The 23,524-nt window shown below is 37.7% G+C and overlaps 1 protein-coding gene and 1 pseudogene across 3 annotated transcripts in view; one reads left to right on the plus strand and one right to left on the minus strand.

Annotated features, from left to right (window-relative positions):
- Nucleotides 1–23,524, minus strand: part of PPA2 (inorganic pyrophosphatase 2) — a 217,184-nt gene that overhangs the window by 11,107 nt on the left and 182,553 nt on the right. For all 3 annotated transcript variants that reach the window (XM_055587874.1, XM_055587872.1, XM_055587873.1), the window contains 3 exons: nucleotides 20,598–20,725; nucleotides 18,219–18,304; nucleotides 5,877–5,946 (listed from right to left, as the gene is read on the minus strand). In XM_055587874.1, the coding sequence (XP_055443849.1) occupies nucleotides 5,877–5,946; nucleotides 18,219–18,304; nucleotides 20,598–20,725 (284 nt within the window). The remainder of the gene's footprint in view (nucleotides 1–5,876; nucleotides 5,947–18,218; nucleotides 18,305–20,597; nucleotides 20,726–23,524) is intronic.
- On the plus strand, nucleotides 21,803–22,078 carry LOC129657353 (small ubiquitin-related modifier 2-like; annotated as a pseudogene).

Raw genomic sequence — 23,524 nt, forward strand, 5'->3', positions numbered from 1 at the left:
TATGCAAGTTTTGACACAGAGTGATTTCATTATTCATTTTAAGTATTTTATAATTTGTTACAATTCACTTTTTTGGCATGACATATAGTAGTGTTTTTAGTTTCCAAACAACAAGGATTTGGGATTTTTTCTTTTAATATTTTTTAACTGATTGGTAACTTTGTTATACTACTGACAGAGAACGTGTTTGCATTACCTCAACTCCTTGGCATTTTTTTTCCAACTCTCTTTGTGGCTAATGTATACTTAATTTCTGGAAGTGTCCACATGTACTAAAAAAACAATGTATTCTTTAATTCTATATGTCTATTAGACAAAGCTGATAAATACTGTTCCTATCTTCTCAACATATTTCCCAAATACTTTAAATATAGTAAAGGACCCTAAAAGTAGCATCTTAGTTCCCAGTCATCAAATCAACTGTCATTCAATATTAATATTAGATCTGAAAGGAAAACTGCATGTGTATGCACAAATGCACACTCATGTGTGCACACGCATACACAAAGACACATTCTTTCTTCCCTATAAAGGCTCTGAACCTTGTTCCCTGAAATAAAGCTCCAATTTCTAGTCACATAGTATTTAAAAATTGGGAAAGAGTTCTACACTTTTAGCTATTAAAAAAAAATGACACTATCCCCAAAAAATATAATTGGGTGGTTCAGTTGGTAGCCAGTGGTCACACACAGGAACCTGGACACACAGAGTAACAATCTGTCTCTGTGGATCCTGAGTGTGTTCAGGTCTAGGTAAAAAACCTTGTTTTGGACACAGCCATGCCTTGCATGACTGTATATAATTCAAGCATCTATATTTTTAAACAAAATTCACTAACCTTCCTGACTACTTCAACTCTCCTTATCGTCCTCAGATCAACTATCTTCCTTAAGATCTCTAATTTAAGTATGACAAATTACTTCTGTAGGCATTTTCTGTTTTGTTTCTAAGATGCTTCCAAATTAGAGTCATCAGGTTGTCGGCCTTTATTTTTCTAGGTTATGGTAACACTATTTTTCCTACTTGATCTGTACATATTTTTGGGTGACTACTTAATGATTTTGGGGGGGTCTCAATGCTACTGCACTTAACTGTGTTTTGATCGATACATGTTCAAAAGTATATGCTTTCTGTAACGGTTCTATTAATCACTCAAAAGCTTAGTCCGTTTCTTTTCTTTTGGTGCTTTAAGAGTATCTGATCATCAAAGCAATTACTTTATCCTAAAATCTCACCTAATCAATAGACATGACTGAGCACAAATACAGATACCTCTAGAAAGTGAAAACTTACTGCTACCTGGCTTCGTTTTAACCATTACTTCAGACTCATTTAACATCTTCACATCTATCTTAAGATAATATTACCTAAGTTGATTAGCTTGTAAGAATGAGTTCGCTTATTCTAAGCCCACTAATAAACCTTGGGGTTATAGTTTGTTTCCACATAGGCCCAGGATTGATGTGGTGTGAATATGATCAAATTTGATGGATGACTGTGATGTCTTAATTTATTCTGAGCAAGCAAAGGACAAACAAAAGTCGACATTACTTTGAAGTCAGTGCAACATTCAGTATATAGCAATAGAGAGATATGGGAATCTATACCTAAGCAATGCTGATTCAAATATCTCAGTGTGGTTTTGAAGATATAAAGTGAAAGTTGCTCAGTCATGTCTGACTCTTTACGACCCCATGGACTATACAGTCCATGGAATTCTCCAGGCCAGAATACAGGAGTGGGTAGCCGTTCCCTTCTCCAGGGGATCTTCCCAGCCCAGGGATCGAACTCTGATCTCCTGCACTGAAGGCCAATTCTTTACCAGCTGAGCTGGATTCTTTACCAGCTGAGCCACCATGGAAGCCCAAGAATACTGGAGTGGGTACCTTATCCCTTTTCCAGGGATCTTTCCAACCCAGGAATCAAACTGGGGTCTCCTGCATTGCAGGCGGATTCTTTACCAGCTGAGATACCAGGGAAGAAATAAAATGCCAAGTCAAAATGCTCTGACTATAAAAAATTTCATTATTACAAGCTGATAAAATCCTCTTGACTAAGTGTTACCTAATCTGAGCTCCAAAATCACTAATGAGGCTGCTAAAAGAGCACTTCTTTGACTTACAAATTTTTAGTGGTGAAATCCCATATACAGTAATTTCCACTAGAGCTGATGAAGGACTGCTTTCTCTGCATTTTTATTTTCTACTACAGCTTTCTCAGTGAAAAATCAGCATAGCACCTTCTTCATCATTATGAAACAGAGCAAAGCTACCAAACCATATAATTAAATCCGGATGTTAATGTTTCTGAATTCTAATCTTATCCCCCATATCTAACTACCTAGATCATATCCATGTTCTCCAATTATTTTAAGAGAACTTTTCCTACTAAAATGTTAGGAATTTTTTTTTTTTAAAGATGTAAGACAGAAACTTTCATCTTGAAGCTAACTTTAAAACAAAAGTCTGTTATACCTATCATTTATAAATTCAAAACTAAAAACGAATAGTCTTTTTTTTTTTTTTTTTTTTGGCTGCATGTGGGATCTAGTTTCCTGACCAGGGATCGAACTCCGGTCTCCTGCGCTGGGAGTGTGGAGTTTTAGCCACTGGACCACCAGTGAAGTCCCATAAAGTGGAATGGTCTTAATCTGAGATTAATGGGAGACTACATGAATATTCCAATCCCAAAGAAAGGCAATGCCAAAGAATGTTCAAACTACCGCACAATTGCACTCATCTCACACGCTAGTAAAGTAACGCTCAAAATTCTCCAAGCCAGGCTTCAGCAATACATGAACTATGAACTTCCTGATGTGCAAGCGGGTTTTAGAAAAGGCAGAGGAACCAGAGATCATATTGCCAACATCCGCTGGATCATCGAAAAAGCAAGAAAGTTCCAGAAAAACATCTATTTCTGTCTTATTGACTATGCCAAAGCCTTTGACTGTGTGGATCACAATAAACTTTGGAAAATCCTGAAAGAGATGGGAATACCAGACCACCTGACCTGCCTCTTGAGAAATCTGTATGCAGGTCAGGAAGCAACAGTTAGAACTGGACAGGGAACAACAGACTGGTTCCAAAGAGGAAAAGGAGTACGTCAAGGCTGTATATTGTCACCCTGCTTATTTAACTTATATGCAGAGTACATCATGAGAAACGCTGGGCTGGAGAAAGCACAGATTGCCGGGAGAGATATCAATAACCTCAGATATGCAGATGACACCACCCTTATGCCAGAAAGTGAAGAGGAACTAAAACGCCTCTTGATGAAAGTGAAAGTGGAGAGTGAAAAAGTTGGCTTAAAGCTCAACATTCAGAAAACTAAGATCATGGCATCCGGTCCCATCACTTCATGGGAAATAGATGGGGAAACAGTGGAAACAGTGTCAGACTTTATTTTTTGGGGCTCCAAAATCACTGCAGATGGTGACTGCAGCCATGAAATTAAAAGACGCTTACTCCTTGGAAGGAAAGTTATGACCAACCTAGATAGCATATTGAAAAGCAGAGACATTACTTTGCCAGCAAAGGTCCATCTAGTCAAGGCTATGGTTTTTCCAGTGGTCATGTATGGATGTGAGAGTTGGACTGTGAAGAAGGTTGAGCGCCGAAGAATTGATGGTTTTGAACTGTGGTGTTGGAGAAGACTCTTGAGAGTCCCTTGGACTGCAAGGAGATCCAACCAGTCCATTCTGAAGGAGATCAGCCCTGGGATTTCTTTGGAAGGAATGATGCTAAAGCTGAAACTCCAGTACTTTGGCCACCTCATGCGAAGAGTTGACTCATTGGAAAAGACTCTGATGCTGGGAGGGATTGGCGGCAGGAGGAGAAGGGGACGACAAAGGATGAGATGGCTGGATGGCATCACTGACTCGATGGACGTGAGTCTGAGTGAACTCTGGGAGTTGGTGATGGACAGGGAGGCCTGGCGTAATGTGATTCATGGGGTCGCAAAGAGTCGGACACGACTGAGCGACTGAACTGAATTGAACACGAATAAAGATAAAAAGTTATTAACTTGTTTTCCTCTATTTTTTTCTTAAAGAATAATAAATGAGAACTAAGTTCAGAATGTAATCGACACAGGTACAAAACTGAAAACTTGGAGAAAATAAACTGACATCATAGCGTGCATGATTATCAGGGCTCCCCTGTACCTTCCTTGCCTCCCTGGAGCCCATTCTTGCCAACATAGCCAGAGTGATCTTGTTAAAATCTAAGTCAGATCATATCATTACATCATGCTGCTGCTGCGTCATTTTACTCGTGTCCGACTCTGTGCGACCCCATAGATGGCAGCCCACCAGGCTCTGCCGTTCCTGAGATTCTCCAGGCAAGAACACTGGAGTGGGTTGCCATTTCCTTCTCCAATGCATGAAAGTGAAAAGTGAAAGTGAAGTCGCTCAGTTGTGTCGGACTCTTAGCGACCCCATGGACTGCAGCCCACCAGGCTCCTCCATCCATGGGATTTTCCAGGCAAGAGTACTGGAGTGGGGTGCCATTGCCTTCTCTGATCATTACATCATACCTTTGCTTAAAACCTTTCAATGGTTCCATCTTATTCAGAATAAGAAATGAATTTCTTAAAATAATCTTTACAGGGTGTTTTTCACAAGGTCTTTCATAATAATTTGCCTCCATTTTCACCCCAGATCCAAACATTTTTGATCTCAGCTCCTCCTTTCTTCCTTAGACTCCCCTACTCCACCAAGTCACTGTCATTTCTTGGGTATTTTTTGAACACATCAAGCACCTACTTGCCTCATGGCCTTCGGTCTGCAGTGTGGAATGCTCTTTGTTCAGACAGTCACATGGCATAGTCCTTTACCATCTACAAATCTAGATTCAGGTCAGTTCTCGGTTCATGCGGCTATCCCCCACTGCTTCCCAGTCGTTACAGTGCCCGCCCCACTCCCGACTCCAGGCACTGTATCCCCTCTTCCCTGGCTCATTTTTCATCACTGCATTTATCACATTCAGAAACACTTTATATTTCACTTGAGTATTTATTATCCATCACTGCAACTAGACTGTTAGCTATACGAGGACAGGTTTTTGTATCTTCTCTGTAATACTGCATCTCCAGTACCTAGAATCTAACCACATAGCAGGCAATAATTAAACAGCTGATTAATTAGTGAAAAACAATTCAAAGCAGCCATTGTGAGTAAACATTTTTGTTGGTCCTGAAGTAAAGAGCTAAACTCACTAGTCTTCTATCTGATAATTAGTTTAAGGAAAAAACCCCAGAAACCTTTAATTTATAGATGGGATTTCTAGCCTAAGATCACTCCTGAACACGCTTTACACAGCAATATTACTTGATTATCTGAATTTGAATTTTCTTATTTAGTGATCTCCAAGTCAAGTATTACTTTACTAATAAATTCAGTTGCCTCAGGCAGCATTATCACTAAGACCTGTAAAAATCTGAAGATATTCTCCTTAGAGAAGGAAAGTTGGTGAGGTAACCAAACTAAATGGGAAAAAAAAAAGGAAAAGAAACTTTTTTTTTTTCCTTGAGACAAAATGCACCCATGCCAGCAGCCAGTCACAATTTAGACACTGAGTGGATAACTTGTGAGGACAGGTTAGTGCAGAGGAGCGCTAATGGATTTAAACAATAATAAACTGGTGAAAAATAGTATCATATGAAATTAGTTACATGGTTAATGTACTTCAGAAAACAGAACAACAGTAACAAGTTTGAAATCTAAATTCCTTGGATACAAAATAATTTTAATGTTAGTTTTTAATGTTATCCTCCCCAAAAGATATGATACATTTCACTGATAGATTTTTCAGAATTTCTGTTAGACTTCCCCATGACATTCACTAGAATAAAGGATGCTTTGGACATCTGTTGCTTACCGATTCAACTAATGATCTTGCTTCCTCTTGAGAGCAATGGAAAGGGCTATCACATACCTGCACATTTGTGCTGCAGAGGAAAAGAGAATATTAACTGTTAGACAGGATAAAAAAGGAGCAATTACCAAAAATAAAACCAACTCTCAAACACTTTATATTTAAGTGTATGATCCCAGCCAATAGTTAGAGTCTCCAGATCTCACTTGATAACACACACACTCTCTCTCTCTCTTGCCCCTCTAATCCCACCTCAAAAGGAGACAAGGGATCTTCTAATGTAGAATGCTACAGCACTGTAGGAATGTGATTAAGACACCCTAAAAAAGAACCTGCATGAATATAAATTAGGACAAATGAGAGTCTTGTACATTCCTTCAGGCAAAGTTAGAGTGTTCCACAGCATTGCACTCTTCAGAACTTGAAAAAAAAATCAAACGAGACAGCAAAAGAGACACTGATGTATAGAATAGTCTTATGGACTCTGTGGGACAGGGAGAGGGTGGGAAGATTTGGGAGAATGGCATTGAAACATGTAAAATATCATGTATGAAACGAGTTGCCAGTCCAGGTTCGATGCACGATACTGGATGCTTGGGGCCAGTGCACTGGGACGACCCAGAGGGATGGAATGGGGGGAGGAGGGAGGAGGGTTCAGGATGGGGAACACATGTATACCTGTGGCGGATTCATTTTGATATTTGGCAAAACTAATACAATTATGTAAAGTTTAAAAATAAAATAAAATTAAAAAAAAAATCAAACGATAGTATACAAATGTAAATACTCCTCTGCTATATGTAAAAGGCATTCCACTACCCTTCACCGTTACTGAAGAAAAGAGAAACAAATTTGACCCACAGATCGAGGATCATAAGGAAGAATTTTCCTTTAAGTGAGGTGGTAAACACTGTAGAGGCTCAGACAGGTATGAAAGGCTGAGCTCAGAGTGGTGAGAGGAAGCCACATGACACCAAGACTGAGCTTCTGTGCAGGTACGGAAGCGCAGCAAGTCACGGACAGCAGCTCCTCTCACCATCAGAGAAGGTTCTGTGAGGCCAGAGCCTTCAAACACAGTGCGGACCAGCCTACTCTCTCCACAAGTATGCCGCCCACCACGTCTTTCTTACTTCCCAGATGAAAGCATAGGCATTACTCCCCTCAAACTTCTTAAGTCTGATTTTTTAAAAAATTTCATCAAAGAAATCAGATTAAAGTGGATCCAGAAAAAGGTAGTAGAGAAGGGAGTTAAAACCAAATTAATTTTTTGAAAATTGAAGAAATAAATGATTAGCAGATCCCTAAGGGAGATAATTAATAGATGAAACACACACACACATGCATACACATACTCACATACACATGCTCCCCAAGTGGATCTTAGGGATACACATTATCAAATTTATTTTGGCGATGGCTTTGTGAAATATTCTGGGACATATATGATAAAAAGATCTGTCTAGCTATTTATCTTTTAAACTACTTCTGTCTATAATCAGATACTGGGTACACAGTGATTATGAAAGTGGTCATTTTGCTTTGTACTCAGACTCAGTGTGGAATTTGTTTTCATTCCTTGCATGAATGTTGATGTTTGATGAAAGCTGGCATTATCATCTTTAAGACTAAACTACTCTCTTCTCCATAGCCCTTGTTTAAGTAAGCTAAAAACTGAAAAAGGTAAGGTCTTATAAGTGAGATGTTTCTCTAAAGAAAATCTAAATTTAAAAGGAACGAGGCAAAAAAACAAGACACTGCAAAGTCTTAAGTGCTACTCCTCTGAAGAAAGCATGGTGTATAATAAACATGCTATACATAATGTCTTACGTATATACATATGGCATCCAGTCCTATTCACTTCATGGCAAACAGATGGGTAAAATGTGGAAACAGTGTCATTTTCTTGGGCTCCAAAATCAATGCAGACAGTGACTGCAGCCACAAAATTAAAAGATGCTTACTCCTTGGAAGAATAGCTGTGACAAACCTAGACAGTATATTAAAAAGCAGAGATATCACTTTGCCGACAAAGGTCTGTCTAGTCAAAGCTCTGGTTTTTCTGGTAGTCATGTACAGGTGTGAGAGCTGGACCATAAAGAAGGCTGATCACCAAAGAATTGATGCTTTTGAACTGTTGTACTGGGGAAGACTCTTGAGAGTTCCTTTGACAGCAAGGAGATCAAATCATCAGTCAATTCTAAAGGAAATCAATAATGAATATTCATTGGAAAAACTGATGCTGAAGCTCCAGTACTTTGGCCACCTGATCTGAAGAGCTGATTCATGGGAAAAGACCCTGATGCTGGGAAAGACTGAGGGCAAGAGGAGAAGGAGGTGACAGAGGATGAGATGGTTGGATGGCATCACTGACTCGATGGACATGAGTCTGAGCAAATTTAGGGAGACAGTGAAGGACAGAGAAGCCTGGCATGATGCAGTTCATGGGGTCACAAAGAGTCGGGCACAACTTAGCAACTGAACAACAACACAAGGTCTTTAACATTATAACTACACCAAAGGGAAACATTCAGTGGGGATTCTGGGAAAACGATGATGAGAGAAAAGGGATTCTTCTGTAAAAATGGCTGTCAGATAAAATACAGAAAATCCAGTTAAGTCTGAAATTAAGATAAACAGCAAATTATTTTTTGTATAAATATGTCCCAAGAATTGCATGAGACATTTAAAGTCTGAAATTTAGATTTGAGTGGGTATCCTATATTTTTATCTGTTAAATCTGATAACCTATTTCTACAGTAAACTTCTACTCCCACAACAAAGCAAAGCCATCAACGGAAATGTTAGGCAAGAAAAAATATTCAAGCCAGTACTGTAAATTTTAAAAACTGAGTAAGTTAAAAAATATCCCCAATAAAATATCTCGACAAGTAACCAGCAAAACCTAGGAAAGTCAATAGGCTTTGCCATTTTTCACCCTGGAAAAATTATTAGCATGGCTGTTTTAGGCATGAAATGGAAGGTATATACAAATGGACTTAGGAGACTCTTGCATAATATATAACATACAAAAGAGGAGAGATAAGAAGTAACAAAGCCCCTTGTTACTATTGCTGCAATAGTAACCACAACAACAATAATAATAGCATTTTATTGCTACAAATAGTGCCACCTTCCTCACGAACATCCTTCTAGTTAATGAAGAATATAACCTGGGCTGCAATATGCTTTCCTCAGGATTTACTTTGGATGTTTGAAGGTATGATAAAAGGCAAGTTATAAAGAAATATTTTTATTTCCTCTGAACTGGCCATTATGTAAAAATTTACACTGATTCATATTTGTTGATTGATTCAAAAAATTATTCTTATACCAACACATTTAGGACATTTTTTAATGCTGGGGACACAATACTGAACCATGGAACCTCCCTGGACGTTAAAATATTCAGGGTTCTTTCTAGCTATGTCTATGCCCCACGGCAGGAAAAGCAGTAGAATCCCTTCAAGGAAAGATGACTAAAGTGATGGTGCTTACTATAAATGAGATTAAAAATAAAGACTCAGGGGGACTCCTTGGCAGCCCAGTGGTTAAGACTACAGGCTTCCTATGCAAGGGCCACAGGTTTGATTGCTGGCTGAGAAACTAAGATCCCACATGCTATGCAGTGCAGCCAAAAATCAGCATCATCATCACAAGGAAGAATGTGCCGCTTTCCTTTTAATAGTAAGACATTCAATATTTTGCTCTAAATTTATAATCATTGTATAGCCTTTGCTGTCTACATCATTTGCTGACCAAAACAAGCAGACATACTAGCCCAAAAGATCAACAACATCAAAATTTCTGTGCACAACAAACCAAATTTCACTTACAAATAATAAAAAAATATTAACAGATACATAATAAGGAAAATTAGTGATTAAATAAAAAGAAACAGAAAGAGAAAATGACCTGCAAATAATAAAAAATATCTAAAAGATGAAATTTACAGGACCAACAATATGGAATTTTAGTAAAGAGAAAATTATTTTCTTCAAGACAATCAAATCAGACAAAGGCCCACACTCATCCCCAAGGACAGGGTCCAAGATTCAGATTGGTCAAGGTTTTTCCTTCTAAAGCAAAACAGTCAAGGACAAAGGAGAGAGAAGATTTAAAGAGATACGAATGACGATGATGATTTGGGACCATAACCTCCAGAGTTCATTGAAGAAAACTAGCATTGATGTAAAGCTACATAAAGCTAAAAGAACTGGAGTTATATATGGACTAAATATATCTTTCTCTGGAAAGGTAGAAACAGCTTCAAGACTTAAATAATTTGGAACAATATATATACATATATATGAAAAAACATATATACATATATTGAAAACGTCATATAAATATTTATATAATTTTTTTCATTCAGTAAGCATGTTCAAACTACCTACTATGTGCCAAGTCCTATTACTTGGGCTAAAATACAAACTCAATTTAGACCATAAAAAAAGTAATAAAACACTCCAAGTTCTACCTAGATGTGTGGAAAGCGGCGATATGAGAACACAGTGAGGGTACAGTTAATCATGCACATAACAAATGAAACCACTTTGCAGAAGTAACATCTCAACTGTTTTTTTTTGACGACTGAGCAGGCATTCATGGAGGAAAGACAATGAAAGAGGAGGAAAAGAACATGAGGCTGGAAAAGTCGGTTTAGACACACTGTTTAAATACAGAGAAGAGTTGGATTAGATCCTATAATTGAAGAGAGTCACAGGAAGATTTTAAGCATAAAAATGACAATCACATCTGTATTTTTCAAAGGTAAATCTAATGGTATGTCTTGTAAAGATGATGTTAAACAAAGTAGCTACAATATAAAAAAATTATGAGTAAAGAATTAAAGCAGTTTTATAATTAGAAGGGCAGCTGAGAATCAGTCAAAACTTGAAAAATCTGGATTAGAATAATGATCAGTGACATAAAACAAACTGGTGAAATGAAGAGTTCAGTCCTGATTTCTTAAGAATAAGGTAGATATATAAATCGTGATTAAAGAGAATCTGAGAAGAGTTGAAGAGTAATAAAACCAAATGACAAAAAAACTATATTTTTCCTCCAGAGAATTTCAAGTTGCTTTCAGTAAAAACAGCAATAACTTAATAATTATCCCTGCTAAAAAAAACTATGCAGCTTCCAGAGTAAACAGTAAGCAGTGGGGAAAAAGAATAAAAACAACAACAATAAAACTTATTCAGCAAAAGAGAATTAAGTAATTTAGTAAATGCAGGGCTCCTAGAAACAGAAGAGTTACTACTGGACTTAAAACACAACATATATTTTTTTACTTTAAAATATTATCCAACAATCACTCCAACATGTATTTACTGAGTGGCTATTACATGCCAGGCATGTAGAATATAAATATGAATATTTATGAAGAATATAAAGAAGAATATGGCATCTTTATTCATTCATCTACATTTGAGGAAATTATACTCCAGAGGAGACAAATTCATAAACCAAGCAGTTAATGAGTAAATGCAGTGATAAGACTACACAGCAGGGCAAGGAATAGCACTTTAGCTAGGTATAATGGCACCTTAGTGAGCACAAGGCTAGGATGAGGGAAAGTTTCCTAGAGAAAGCAAAGTCAAAACAAAGTCTTAACAGATGAGTAAGCCAGCCAGTTTAAGAAGTGAGAAGAAAATCATGGCAAAGGAGACAAAATGAGATATGCCCCAGAGATGAATAAAGCACGGTGTTGTGAGGAGTGACAGGTGGTTCTAAGTTACTGGAACATGAAATAAAAGGCAAGAAGTGATGGGAAATGAGGCTGTGTGGCAAGAGGGACCAATTGTTTGTTTTTTGAAAAATTTAGATTTATAGTTTTTAAGCAAATGGTTCATCAGAAGCCAGAGAGCTAAAACATACTGATACTTGGATCCTTCTCCTCAAAGATCCTAATTCATCAGATTTAAAGAAGAGGACAACAAACTTGAGCTTTCTGATGGTTTCCCTAGGTAACTGTGCTGTACTATATACACTGTTTGAGAGAACTACTGTGATAAACACTGCCTTCAGTTCAGACTTAAACCTATTTACATGGAGAGAACAGGTAAAAAAGGAAGGTGGGAAGGTTTGGTAATAGAAGGCAATGGAAACCCACTCCAGTCCTCTTGCCTGGAAAATCCCATGGGTGGAGGAGCCTGGTGGGCTGCAGTCCATGGGGTCGTGAAGAGTTGGAGACGACTGAGCAAGTTCACTTTCACTTTTCACTTTAATGCATTGGAGAAGGAAATGGCAACCCACTCCAGTGTTCTTGCCTGGAGAATCCCAGGGACAGGGGAGCCTGGTGGGCTGCCATCTATGGGGTCGCACAGAGTCAGACACAACTGAAGTGACTTAGCAGCAGCAGCAGCAACACAGTACACTGTAAGGAACTGAGTTCAGTTCAGTCGCTCAGTTGTGTCTGACTCTGCGACTCCATGAACCGAGGCACGCCAGGCCTCCCTGTCCATCACCAACTCCTGGAGTCCACACAAACCCATGTCCGTTGAGTTGGTGATGCCATCCAGCCATCTCATCCTCTGTCGTACCCTTCTCCTGCCCTCAATCTTTCCCAGCATCAGGGTCTTTTCAAATGAGTCAGGTCTTCACATCAGGTGGCCAAAGTATTTGAGTTTCAGCTTTAACATCCGTCCTTCCAATGAACACCCAGGACTGATCTCCTTTAGGAAGGACTGGTTGGATCTCCTTGCAGTCCAAGGGGCTCTCAAGAGTCTTCTCCAACAACACAGTTCAAAAGCATCAATTCTTCGGCACTCAGCTTTCTTCACAGTCCAACTCTCACATCCATACATGATCCCTGGAAAAACCATTGCCTTGACTAGATGGACCTTTGTTGGCAAAGTAATGTCTCTGTTTTTTAATATGCTGTCTAGGTTGGTCATAACTTTCCTTCCAAGGAGTAAGCGTCTTTTGATTTCATGGCTGCAATTACAATTTTGGAGCCCAGAAAAATAAAGTCAGCCACTGTTTCCCCATCTATTTCCCATGAAGTGATGGGACCAGATGCCATGATCTTTGTTTTCTGATGTTGAACTTTAAGCCAACTTTTTCACTCTCCTCTTTCACTTTCATCAAGAGTCTCTTTAGTTCTTCTTCACTTTCTGCCATAAGGGTGGTGTCATCTGCATATCTGAGGTTATGGATATTTCTCCCGGCAATCTTGATTCCAGCTTGTGCTTCCTCCAGCCCAGCGTTTCTCATGATGTACTCTGCATATAAGTTAAATAAGCAGGGTGACAATATACAGCCTTGACGTACTCCTTTTCCTATTTGGAACCAGTCTGTTGTTCCATGCCCAGTTCTAACTGTTGCTTCCTGACCTGCATATAGGTTTCTCAAGAGGCAGGTCAGGTGGTCTAGTAGTCCCATCTCTTTCAGAATTTTCCACAGTTTATTGTGATCCACACAGTCAAAGGCTTTGGCACAGTCAATAAAGCAGAAATAGATGTTTTTCTGGAACCTCTTCCTTTTTCCATGATCCAGCGGATGTTGGCAATTTGATCTCTGGTTCCTCTGCCTTTTCTAAAACCAGCTTGAGCATCTGGAAGTTCACGGTTCACGTATTGCTGAAGCCTGACTTAGAGAATTTTAAGCATCACTTTACTAGCATGTGAGATGAGTACAACTGTGCAGTAGTTTGAGCTTTCTTTGGCATTGCCTTTCTTTGGGATTGGAATGAAAACTGACCTTTTCCAGTCCTGTGGCCACTGCTGAGTTTTCCAAATTTGTTGACATATTCAGGGCAGCATTTTCACACAGCATCATCTTTCAGGATTTGAAATAGCTCAACTGGAATTCTATCACCTCCACTAGCTTTGTTCATAGTGATGCTTTCTAAGGCCCATTTGACTTCACATTCCAGGATGTCTGGCTCTAGGTGAGTGATCACACCATCGTGTTTATCTGGGTCATGAAGATCTTTTTTGTATAGTTCTTCTGTGTATTCTTGCCACCTCTTCGTAATATCTAATGATTCTGTTAGGGCCCGACCATTTCTGTCCTTTATTGAGCCCATCTTTGCATGAAATGTTCCCTTGGTATCTCTAAGTTTCTTGAAGAGATCTCTGGTCTTTCCCATTCTATTGTTTTCCTCTATTTCTTTGCATTAATCACTGAGGAAGCCTTTCTTATCTCTCCTTGTTATTCTTTCAGTTCAGTTCAGTTCAGTCGCTCAGTCGTGTCCGATTCTTTGCGACCCCATGAATTGCAGCACGCCAGGCCTCCCTGTCCATCACCAACTCCCGGAGTTCACTCAAACTCATGTTCATCGAGTCGGTGATGCCATCCAGCCATCTTATCCTCTGTCGTCCCCTTCTCCTCCTGCCCCCAATCCTTCCCAGAATCAGAACTTTTCCAATGAGTCAACTCTTCACATGAGGTGGCCAAAGTATTGGAGTTTCAGCTTTAGCATCAGTCCTTCCAGTGATCACCCAGGACTCCTAAAGGAAGGACTGGTTGGATCTTCTTGAAGTCCAAGAGACTCTCAAGAGTCTTCTCCAACACCACAGTTCAAAAGCATCAATTCTTCAGTGCTCAGCTTTCTTCACAGTCCAACTCTCACATCCATACATGACCACTGGAAAAACCACAGCCTTGACTAGATGGACCTTTGTTGGCAAAGTAATGTCTCTGCTTCTTAATATGCTATCTAGGTTGGTCATAACTTTCCTTCCAAGGCTATTCTTTGGAAGTCTGCATTCAAATGAGTATATCTTTCCTTTTCTCCTTTGCTTTTCGCTTCCCTTCTAGAAAGAAGCAATTCATAGGTAAAGACAAAGAAAAGAAAAACTTAAATATAAATATATTTTACAAATCAGGTAGTGACAAAAAATTTAAAAAATATGGACAAAAATGAGTTAAAATTCTGAAGATTTTGACATTAAATTATCTAGATGCATAAAATTTGCATTCAGTACTTATAACAATTTTTAGCTGAAAAAATTAATTTTGCTGTATTCTTTGAAAACAGAGAAAGGATATAGCTATTAAGAGAATATGTTTAACGTCTGGATTAAATTCATCACATAGAGACCATCAACAGGTCATAATCTCTACGTGACCTCATTTTCCTCATATGTAAAATGGGTACAAAAATTATATGTGTCTTACAGAATTCTGGTGAATATTAATTAGATGATACATATAGAGCTCACATAACCTGAAAAATAGCATACAGTTCAATAAATGTCAATTCTTAATGTAATCCATATCATTACTTAGGAGGCTACAATAAAATTCCTTCGGAGCATATAAATAAAGTTACTCTCATAGTAAAGACAATTAGAATCAGCATAGAAGGAAGTGATATCAATGATATCAAGCTGTAGGAAAACTAATCAGAGATGCTCTCTAAATGTGCAGCTCAAAAAATCTGGGAACCATATAAACCCCATCAAAGACTGCAAAAGGTTTTCAGAAAGTACCATTAGGAAGGAAATAAAAGCAAACAGCAGGCAAATACCTCTTTGAACAATCAGAAACCCCTCTTTTTAGAAAGTGTGTGTGTGTGTGTGTGTGTGCGCACACACGCGCGTTTGAACAATCAGAAACCCCTCTTTTTAGAGGATGTGTGTGTGTGTGTGTGTGTGTGTGTGTATGTGTATGTCTCTGTGCTCAGTAATATTCGACTCTTAGCAAACCCACAGACTGTAGGCCACCAGGCTCCTCTGTCCATGGGATTCTCCAAACAAGAATACTGGAGTGGATTGCCATTTCCTCCTTCAGGGGATCTTCCCAACCCAGGGATTAAACTCATGTCTCTTGTGTCCCCTGCATTGGCAGGCAGATTCTTTACCACAAGCGCCACCTGGGAGCCCATCAGATTAATAAATGACTTAGGATATCTGCCCAGAAAGAAGAATTCAGCCTATTAGTTACTAGGATAGCAATGGCTAGATGACATTTAATTTATACCCAGTTTTCTTATTAATAAACTGCAATATTTATGTTAGAAACAATTAACTTTTAAAACTATGCTGAAAAAAAAAGAGTGTTCTACAAAAGAAAAATGGAAGAAGATGAAGTCCACAGTGTCATGCTAGCCTGCAAGAGAAACTGAATCTGATGACATAGAAGCAGCCTAAATATCCATCACCAGAGGAATGGGTAAAGATATGGTACATATATACAATGGAATATTACTCAGCCACAGAAAAAATGAAATAATGCCTTTGTCATATTATGGATGGACCAGTAGAGACTGTCATACTGAGTGGAGTGTCAGACAAGAAAAAATATCATATGATATTCCTTATATATGGAATTTAAAAAATGATAGAATTAAACTTATTTACAAAACACATTGTAAACTTAATTTACAAAATGATAGAATTAAACTTATTCACAGATGTAGAAAAAAAACTTCTGGTTACCAGCAGGGAAAGAAGGAGTTGAGGGGAGGGAGGTATAAACTGGGAGACTGGTATTGACATAGACACATTACTATATATAAAATAGATAACTAATTAAGGACCTATTGTAAAACATATAGAACTCTTCTCAATACTCTGTAATGACCTATAAGGGAAAAGAATCTAAAAAAGGAAGGATATATACATACAATTGATATATCCTGATATAGAGCAGAAACTAATGTAATATTGTAAATCATCTATAATTAAAATTTTTTAAAAAGAGAGCAATAGAATCTGAAGCTATAATGCCCAAGCATTTACAAGGTAAGCCTCTGAACTTGAATTAAACATTGCCTGAGACTGACTAATTCTTTATCCCATATTACTTTGGTCTAATGATTTCTTTCTTTTTTTTTTAATGATTTCCCTCTTGATTCCCAGACTTTGGGCTCCAAGAGCACAAGGAGTAGATTCACTGTACTCCAGCACAGTACCTGGCAGGAGCCCCTCAATCAGTACTTACTGAAAGAATAAATGGCTTCCCATTTTCTGATTCAAAGAGGACAATGAACTTGGGTAGGATTCTGCTTGCCAGAAAGACTGTATTTTTGCTTGTTAGTTAGGCTTACCAAGAGTCAGTTGTTTTCATGTTCAAATCTTTTATGTCAGTTGCCTTTGTTATTTTAACTTCATGATTTAAGCTATATGATACTCACAGATGAAGGGAATGTGGAAACAGAATTATTTCTATGGACACCAAGTGGGCTCTAAAACTACTGAGGCTGCAAACACTGTCAAGGCTCTGCTGTTGGTGGTCAGTCACTAAGTCGTGTCCAACTCTTTGTGACCCCACGGACTGTAGCCCACCAGGCTCCTCTGTCCATGGGATTTTTCCGGGCAAGAATACTAGAGTGGGTTGTCATTTCCTTCTCCAGGGGATCTTCTTGACACAGAGACTGAACTCGCATCTTGTGCTTTGCCAGGCGGTTCTTTACCACTGAGCTACTATAAAAACTTGGGTGTTAAATTAGGTGTGGGTAATACAACCCAGCTATAAAGGCTTCCCTCATAGCTCAGTCAGTAAAGAATCTGCCTGAAATGTAGGAGACCTGGATTCAATTCCTGGGTTGGGAAGATCCCCTGGAGGAGGAAATGGCAATCCACTCCAGTATTCTTGTCTGGAAAATCCCATGGATAGAGGAGCCTGGTGGGCTAAAGTCCATGGGGTCGCAAGAGTCAAACACAACTTAGCAACTAAACCATCACCAAGACAAGTGTAAAAGGTTAGATAAAAAGAATCCTAAAAATTTACAAAGGTTTTTAAGTATAAGGAGTATAAAGATTGCAGGATCTGATCTTTATTCTCCATTATATAGTATATTATATTATTCTATTATATAGTCTACATGGAATCCCTACAGAAAAAGTCTTAGCCTTATATCCACAGATTGATAAATAAACATACATTTAAATGTTTTAAAGTAAAATAAAATGTTTGAATTATACATCTTATGTTTGTTTGATTCCCCTTAATAATTATCTGGTAACCCAGATCATGTTGGATAAGAGGCTTTTTTTTACTCTTACCAAGAAATGATGTGGTACATACAACATAAATTAAATAATCATATGTCTGCATGTTGAAAAATCACTGTTTTTTGCTCCACCTTTGCATATATCACAATTCATTGTGAGTAAATGCTTGTTTACTTGACAATATTCCCTACTAAACTATAAATCCCTTGAGAAAAGTGATCATGTCAATTTCTAATTTTATAGTGCCCAGTACTTGGCAATGCTTTCCAAATAGGTGCTCTTTAAACACTTTTTAAATGAAAAAAAAAAAAAAAAAAATTTTTTTTTGCAATTCTGTTTAAAAGAAACAAACAAACAAAAGATCTGAGTAGTATCATATGGCTCTTTGGTACCAATTAATAATAAAAATTAACACTACATAGAAAAGACAAATACTTACCAATTTATAGCCCCACCATCACACTTGTCCATAAGCAAGGCTTTCCAGCATTCGTGAGTAGATTTAATGACTTCAAGAGCAAAAGCCTGTTAAAAACCAAAAACAGACATAGCAATCACATCACTATACTATTAATAACTTGGAACTAGTCATAGAATGACAGTTAATTACTAAGAACATGAGCTCTGAAGTCAGGCAAACCTAAATGTAAGTTCTCATATCCTTATTTACCAGCTGTGTGACTTTGTGCAGATTATTCAATCTCATTGTTTTAATTTATTCTTCTTTAAGATGGAATGTAATGAAAATCAACTAAATCAGGAGCTGGTGCACTTGGGCCTTTGGGTCAAATCCAGCCTGCCACATGCTTTTGTAAATACAGTTTTACTGAGCACAGCCATGTCCATCCATGCATTTGTGCACAGCCCCTGACTGCACTGGAAGAGCTGAGTAGTTGTGACAGAGAACACATCTGCTGTTACAGAAAAAGAAAAAGTTGCCAACCCCTGATTTAAATCATAGTGTTGCTGAAAGAATAAATAAGACTTGCATGTAAACTGATTAGCCTACTATCTGGATTGTACATAAGCACAAACTTAATAATTTAATCATCAACAATGCTGCAAGTAGTTTAATTGAATAATCATTTTAGGCTATCCACTATCTGAAGGTAATAAACCTCAACATTTTAAAAATCTTTTTCTTAGCATGAATTCATATAGTGTATAAAAATGAAACTCAACAATAGACACATATCTAGTAAGACCATTTAAGGAAAACTTGCTTTATTTTTTCAAAGAAGAACATTTTTATTTTTTCCCCCAAAATGTTGCTAAATTTCCATAAGCAGAGTCCTTACGTATTAACTAAGTCATACTGGCTCCTCTCTTTTTCAGTGACAACTAAACACATTATGATATGAAGAAAATGATGCAAATGTACTTCTGACAAGAAAACTCCCTCAGGTCTGCTGTTGCCTGAGATGAAGGAGACGGCTTAATGCTTGGTGAGGTGGTGCAGGAGAGACTCCTAAGGTATGTGACAAAAAGTCAATTTATTATTTGGAAAATACATGGAAAGATTTTTAACTATATTATTCAGATAATTTTGATTATTAAAACAGATTCCAGTACTTGCTTTAAGCAGTCAGCATAAAAAAAAAAAAATCTAGATTACAGCCTAGAGCCATCTTTCAACCATGTTGAAGAGATATAATTCAATTTTCCTGGGTTAGGCTCAATATATTAAACAGAAGTGATAAAAAGCAATGAATAAAATGATTATTTTCTGAAGGGATGCATAAATGACCCAGTCTTCATTCAGAAAAAAATTAATGTTTGTTGAAATCAAACCCCCCAAATTCTCAAACTACCTCATTCTTTTATAAATTCATGGAATGACTTGGCAGTCCAACCCCAAGGCAATAAGGGGCCACAAAGGTACACATAGGTTTGAAATGTGTATTGTTTCAAACATAAAATACAACACACATTTTAGAGGAAAAAGAAAAAAATTATTTATTTTATAAATTTTTAGTATTTTATTTTTATGTGAGAGATCACAGCCTAGTAGTTTTATATCCATATTTAATAAATCCTAGACAAAGCCCTCAAGATCTTAAGGATTAATATACCTTTTAAAAATACTGTGTTCAGCAATAAGCTCTTGTATAACAAAATACTTACTGTAATTTTGAAGTTTTGATGACCATGGCTTACTTTACTTACAAAACACACTGTATTTATTAGTACCCACTTAAAGGCTGGTTTAAAATGTGAAACTTATATAGTGGCAATACGTTTAAAAGTAGTAAAAATAAATAAATAAAAGAAGTAGTCTAATAGTTTTAGACTTTAATTCAGGTCCATTTTCTCCATTTGTGTCATATTAGAGCTACTTTTTGGTAACTTTTTAGTTTTCTAATATAAAAGCCCTCTGACAGTAAGACAATTCAAATACTTTCTTAACTGTTAAGTAGCTGAATTCAGTCATGATAGAATGAACACTTAGGAGGGAAGCCCCTCTGGATTTGCATTAATGGTAAGTAACTCCCTCCTCTTCATAACAGTAAAATGAAAGATTTTTCTTCATTTACAATTTACAGAGTTAGACTGATCATGGAAATCTTTTATTTTCTGAGATGAAGGAGATATTGATAGATAAATGGATGGATACAGGTATTTATCAGTCTTACTGATTTACTTAGAGCTCCTAAAACTTTTTAAAAAATAAAAATAATGTCCTTAAACCTGAAAGTCAGTAAACAGTCCTTTTATTATCATACTATCCACAAATATTCACATAAGAAATCCCCCAAAGTGAAAGAAATGTGGTACAAGTATCACAGGCACATTTTAAAATAAAGATGATCAACTTCACCTTGTTCTTGAATTCTCCATTAAAAGCAAACTGGTTTTCCGGTTTTCCCTCTGGTATCTTATAAAATCTAAACCAATTAAGGGTAGCTTCTAAGTAACCAGGTTTGTACTTCTTAACATCCTCAATATCTGCAAGTGAAGAAACAAAAATACTTTTCATTAAAAATAGAAATCCACTCCTTTAAGTGGTAGAGCATTGGACTGAGGGAGTTAGTCCAATTCTGCTGCTCACACCAACATGTATCATATCACCTCTGAACTTCCATTTTTTTATATGTAAACTGCTACACCTTTATTGTACAAACATTTCTTGAGCACCTTCAGATACCATGTTAGGTATAGGGGATAAGTTGGTGAAGGCAACAAAGATCTTTTCCTCAAGGAGATCAAAGTTTTAATTAAAAACAAAACCAAAAATGCACAGGCAGATAAACAGCAAATTGCATTAAAGTGAGATATACTTAGGACAGCTGTCATTCTGAAGACAATGCGGGGTTTAGAGTAGGAAGAGTTACAACATCAGGATCTGTATTCCATATGTACTAACCTAAAGCACACTGAAGGTAGACTGGGGAGGGCATGCCCATAATAGAAAACACGGCAGCTGCATGAGAGGGTTGCATGGACTCCTGCATCAAATATTTAGGAAGTTTCTCATTATACATCAGACACTGTTGTAAGCCACAAAACAGAACAGTAATCAGAAACAAGTCCCTGCCCACAAGAGTACACAGAAGTAAGAGATAAGACACAAATACAAAATTTAAGGGGTAAAAAGTCTGATGAAGAAAAATAAATCAGAGTAAGAAAGACAGAGAATGTGTTCAGGGCAATTTTAAATAGAATGATACATGAATGGTTCAGAGTTTTTTCATTTCAAATTAATAATGGTTTATAGGGTTTATCTTCAAGTTCTAATACCATGTGAACACCTTAACCATTCCATTTTGAGGACATTCATTTAAATATTAATATAATTGGAAATATTACTGCATTAGTAATAGACCCTCCTCCCGCAAAAGAGGCCCCCAAGAAATGTATCATTTCCAAAGGTATCAGTTCAAAAAGCCTGAGAGGCATAAGCCCTCTCCCTCCTCCAGTGCTGCCGCCTCCTTCTGTGGTTCCTAGGGCTGCTTGTGTGCTTGTTCTGTGCGGACCTGGTACCTCTCTTGTGAGGTGGGGCTGAGGATGCTCCCAGTGCTTGCCATGGCAGACGAAAAACCCCAAGCATGAGTCAAGACTGAGAACAACAATCATATTAATTTGAAATTGGTGGGGCAGGTTGGTTCTGTGGTGCAGTTTAAAATTAAGAGGCATACACCACTTAGTAAACTAATGAAAGCCTATTGTGAACAACAGGGTTTGTCAAGGAGACAGATCAGATCCCAATTTGATGGGCATCCAATCAAGGAGACAGACACACCTGCACAGTTGGAAGATGCAGATACCATATTTCAGCAGCAGACAGGAGGTGTCAACTAAAAAGGGAACTTTAAATTTTACTCCTGGTAGCTCAGCTGGTAAAGAATCCGCCTGCAATGCAAGAGACCCCAGTTCCATTCCTGGGTCAGGAAGATCCTCTAGAGAAGGGACAGACTACCCACTCCAGTATTCATGGGCTTCCCTGGTGGTTCAGCTGGTAAAGAATTCTGCCTGCAGTGCGGGAGACCTGGGTTCGATCCCTGGGTTGGGAATATCTCCTGGAGAAGGGAAAGGCAACCCACTCCAGTATTCTGGCCTGGAGAATTCCATGGACTGTGTAGTCCATGGGTTCACAAAGAGTCAGACAGGACTGAGCAAGTGACTTTCATTTTCACACTTCACTTCACAATTCTGTTCCTCCAGATCAAGAAGACATTTTCAACTAGAAAACTATAATTTGGTTCCACCACATTCTTACTACTACAATATAGTTTCTCTATTCTTTCATTTTCCCCTTTCCCATTCCTTTATTGTACATGAAGCAACTGGTGTATGTGCACAACAAGCATATTGCATTGAATGGCCAATGGTATGTTTTGATTGACATCAAATGTAGATGGGATGGGGGAAAAACCAATTCTTTGAAAATACCCCTTTTTCTCCATTAGTGGCATGCTCATCAGCTCTTATCTTTATATTCCACTAATTTATTTTGCTCTGTTTAACAAAAAAAGAACAGCATAAAAATTCTTGCATATCTTAGGAAAAAAAGTATGAGAAATATCTAGATAAAACTGGAAGTCTTTACCTCCAGTAGACTGTGGCTTAACAGAAATTTAGCATAGTCCTTTATTCACAGTATGTTATGGCAAATGACACACTAATAGCACTTGAAAAATTAGAAAGCTATAAATAAACCAGGAGATGACACCATGCATAGGGATAATTTAACGATCACTCAGTTTCAGATCTGCTCATCCAAGCCTTGTGGGAATCCCCACTCACTAGGCATGACGGGAAAAGGTATGGGTTGAACAGACAGAAATTATCCTTTTCCTTTTTATGCTTGTCTGTGCCTTTATGTAAAAACTGAGCAAGAGTGACATGTCTCTAAAGGCCAGGTGTTTCACATAAGTGAAATAAGTGTAGTAAGGCAGAAACCATAGGAATGGCAGAGACTATGGCAAATGACTGAGTATGCTGCCTAAAGGCACTCAAATTTAAAATTTTAAAATTTGCCAAGGGGCCACATTATCTAAAATAATAATTCTGGAGCAAACTGCAGAAATGCTACAACTAACTAAGAGGAAAAAGACTCCCTTGAAACTGAACACAGACTACACCAGCTCTATTAATCAGAATGAGTACATATTAATTGACAGAAGATGTTTAAAACAGTGAATTCCAAAGGTTAAGATCACATTGTTTCAGTGCTGTACACTGTATACTAGGTCACAGAGCTCTTTGTTTTGGCCCCAAGAGCATATTCAATAGATTTCACCTAAT

The sequence above is a fragment of the Bubalus kerabau genome, chromosome 7 (assembly GCF_029407905.1).
Source record: "Bubalus kerabau isolate K-KA32 ecotype Philippines breed swamp buffalo chromosome 7, PCC_UOA_SB_1v2, whole genome shotgun sequence".
NCBI classification, from domain to species: domain Eukaryota; kingdom Metazoa; phylum Chordata; class Mammalia; order Artiodactyla; family Bovidae; genus Bubalus; species Bubalus kerabau.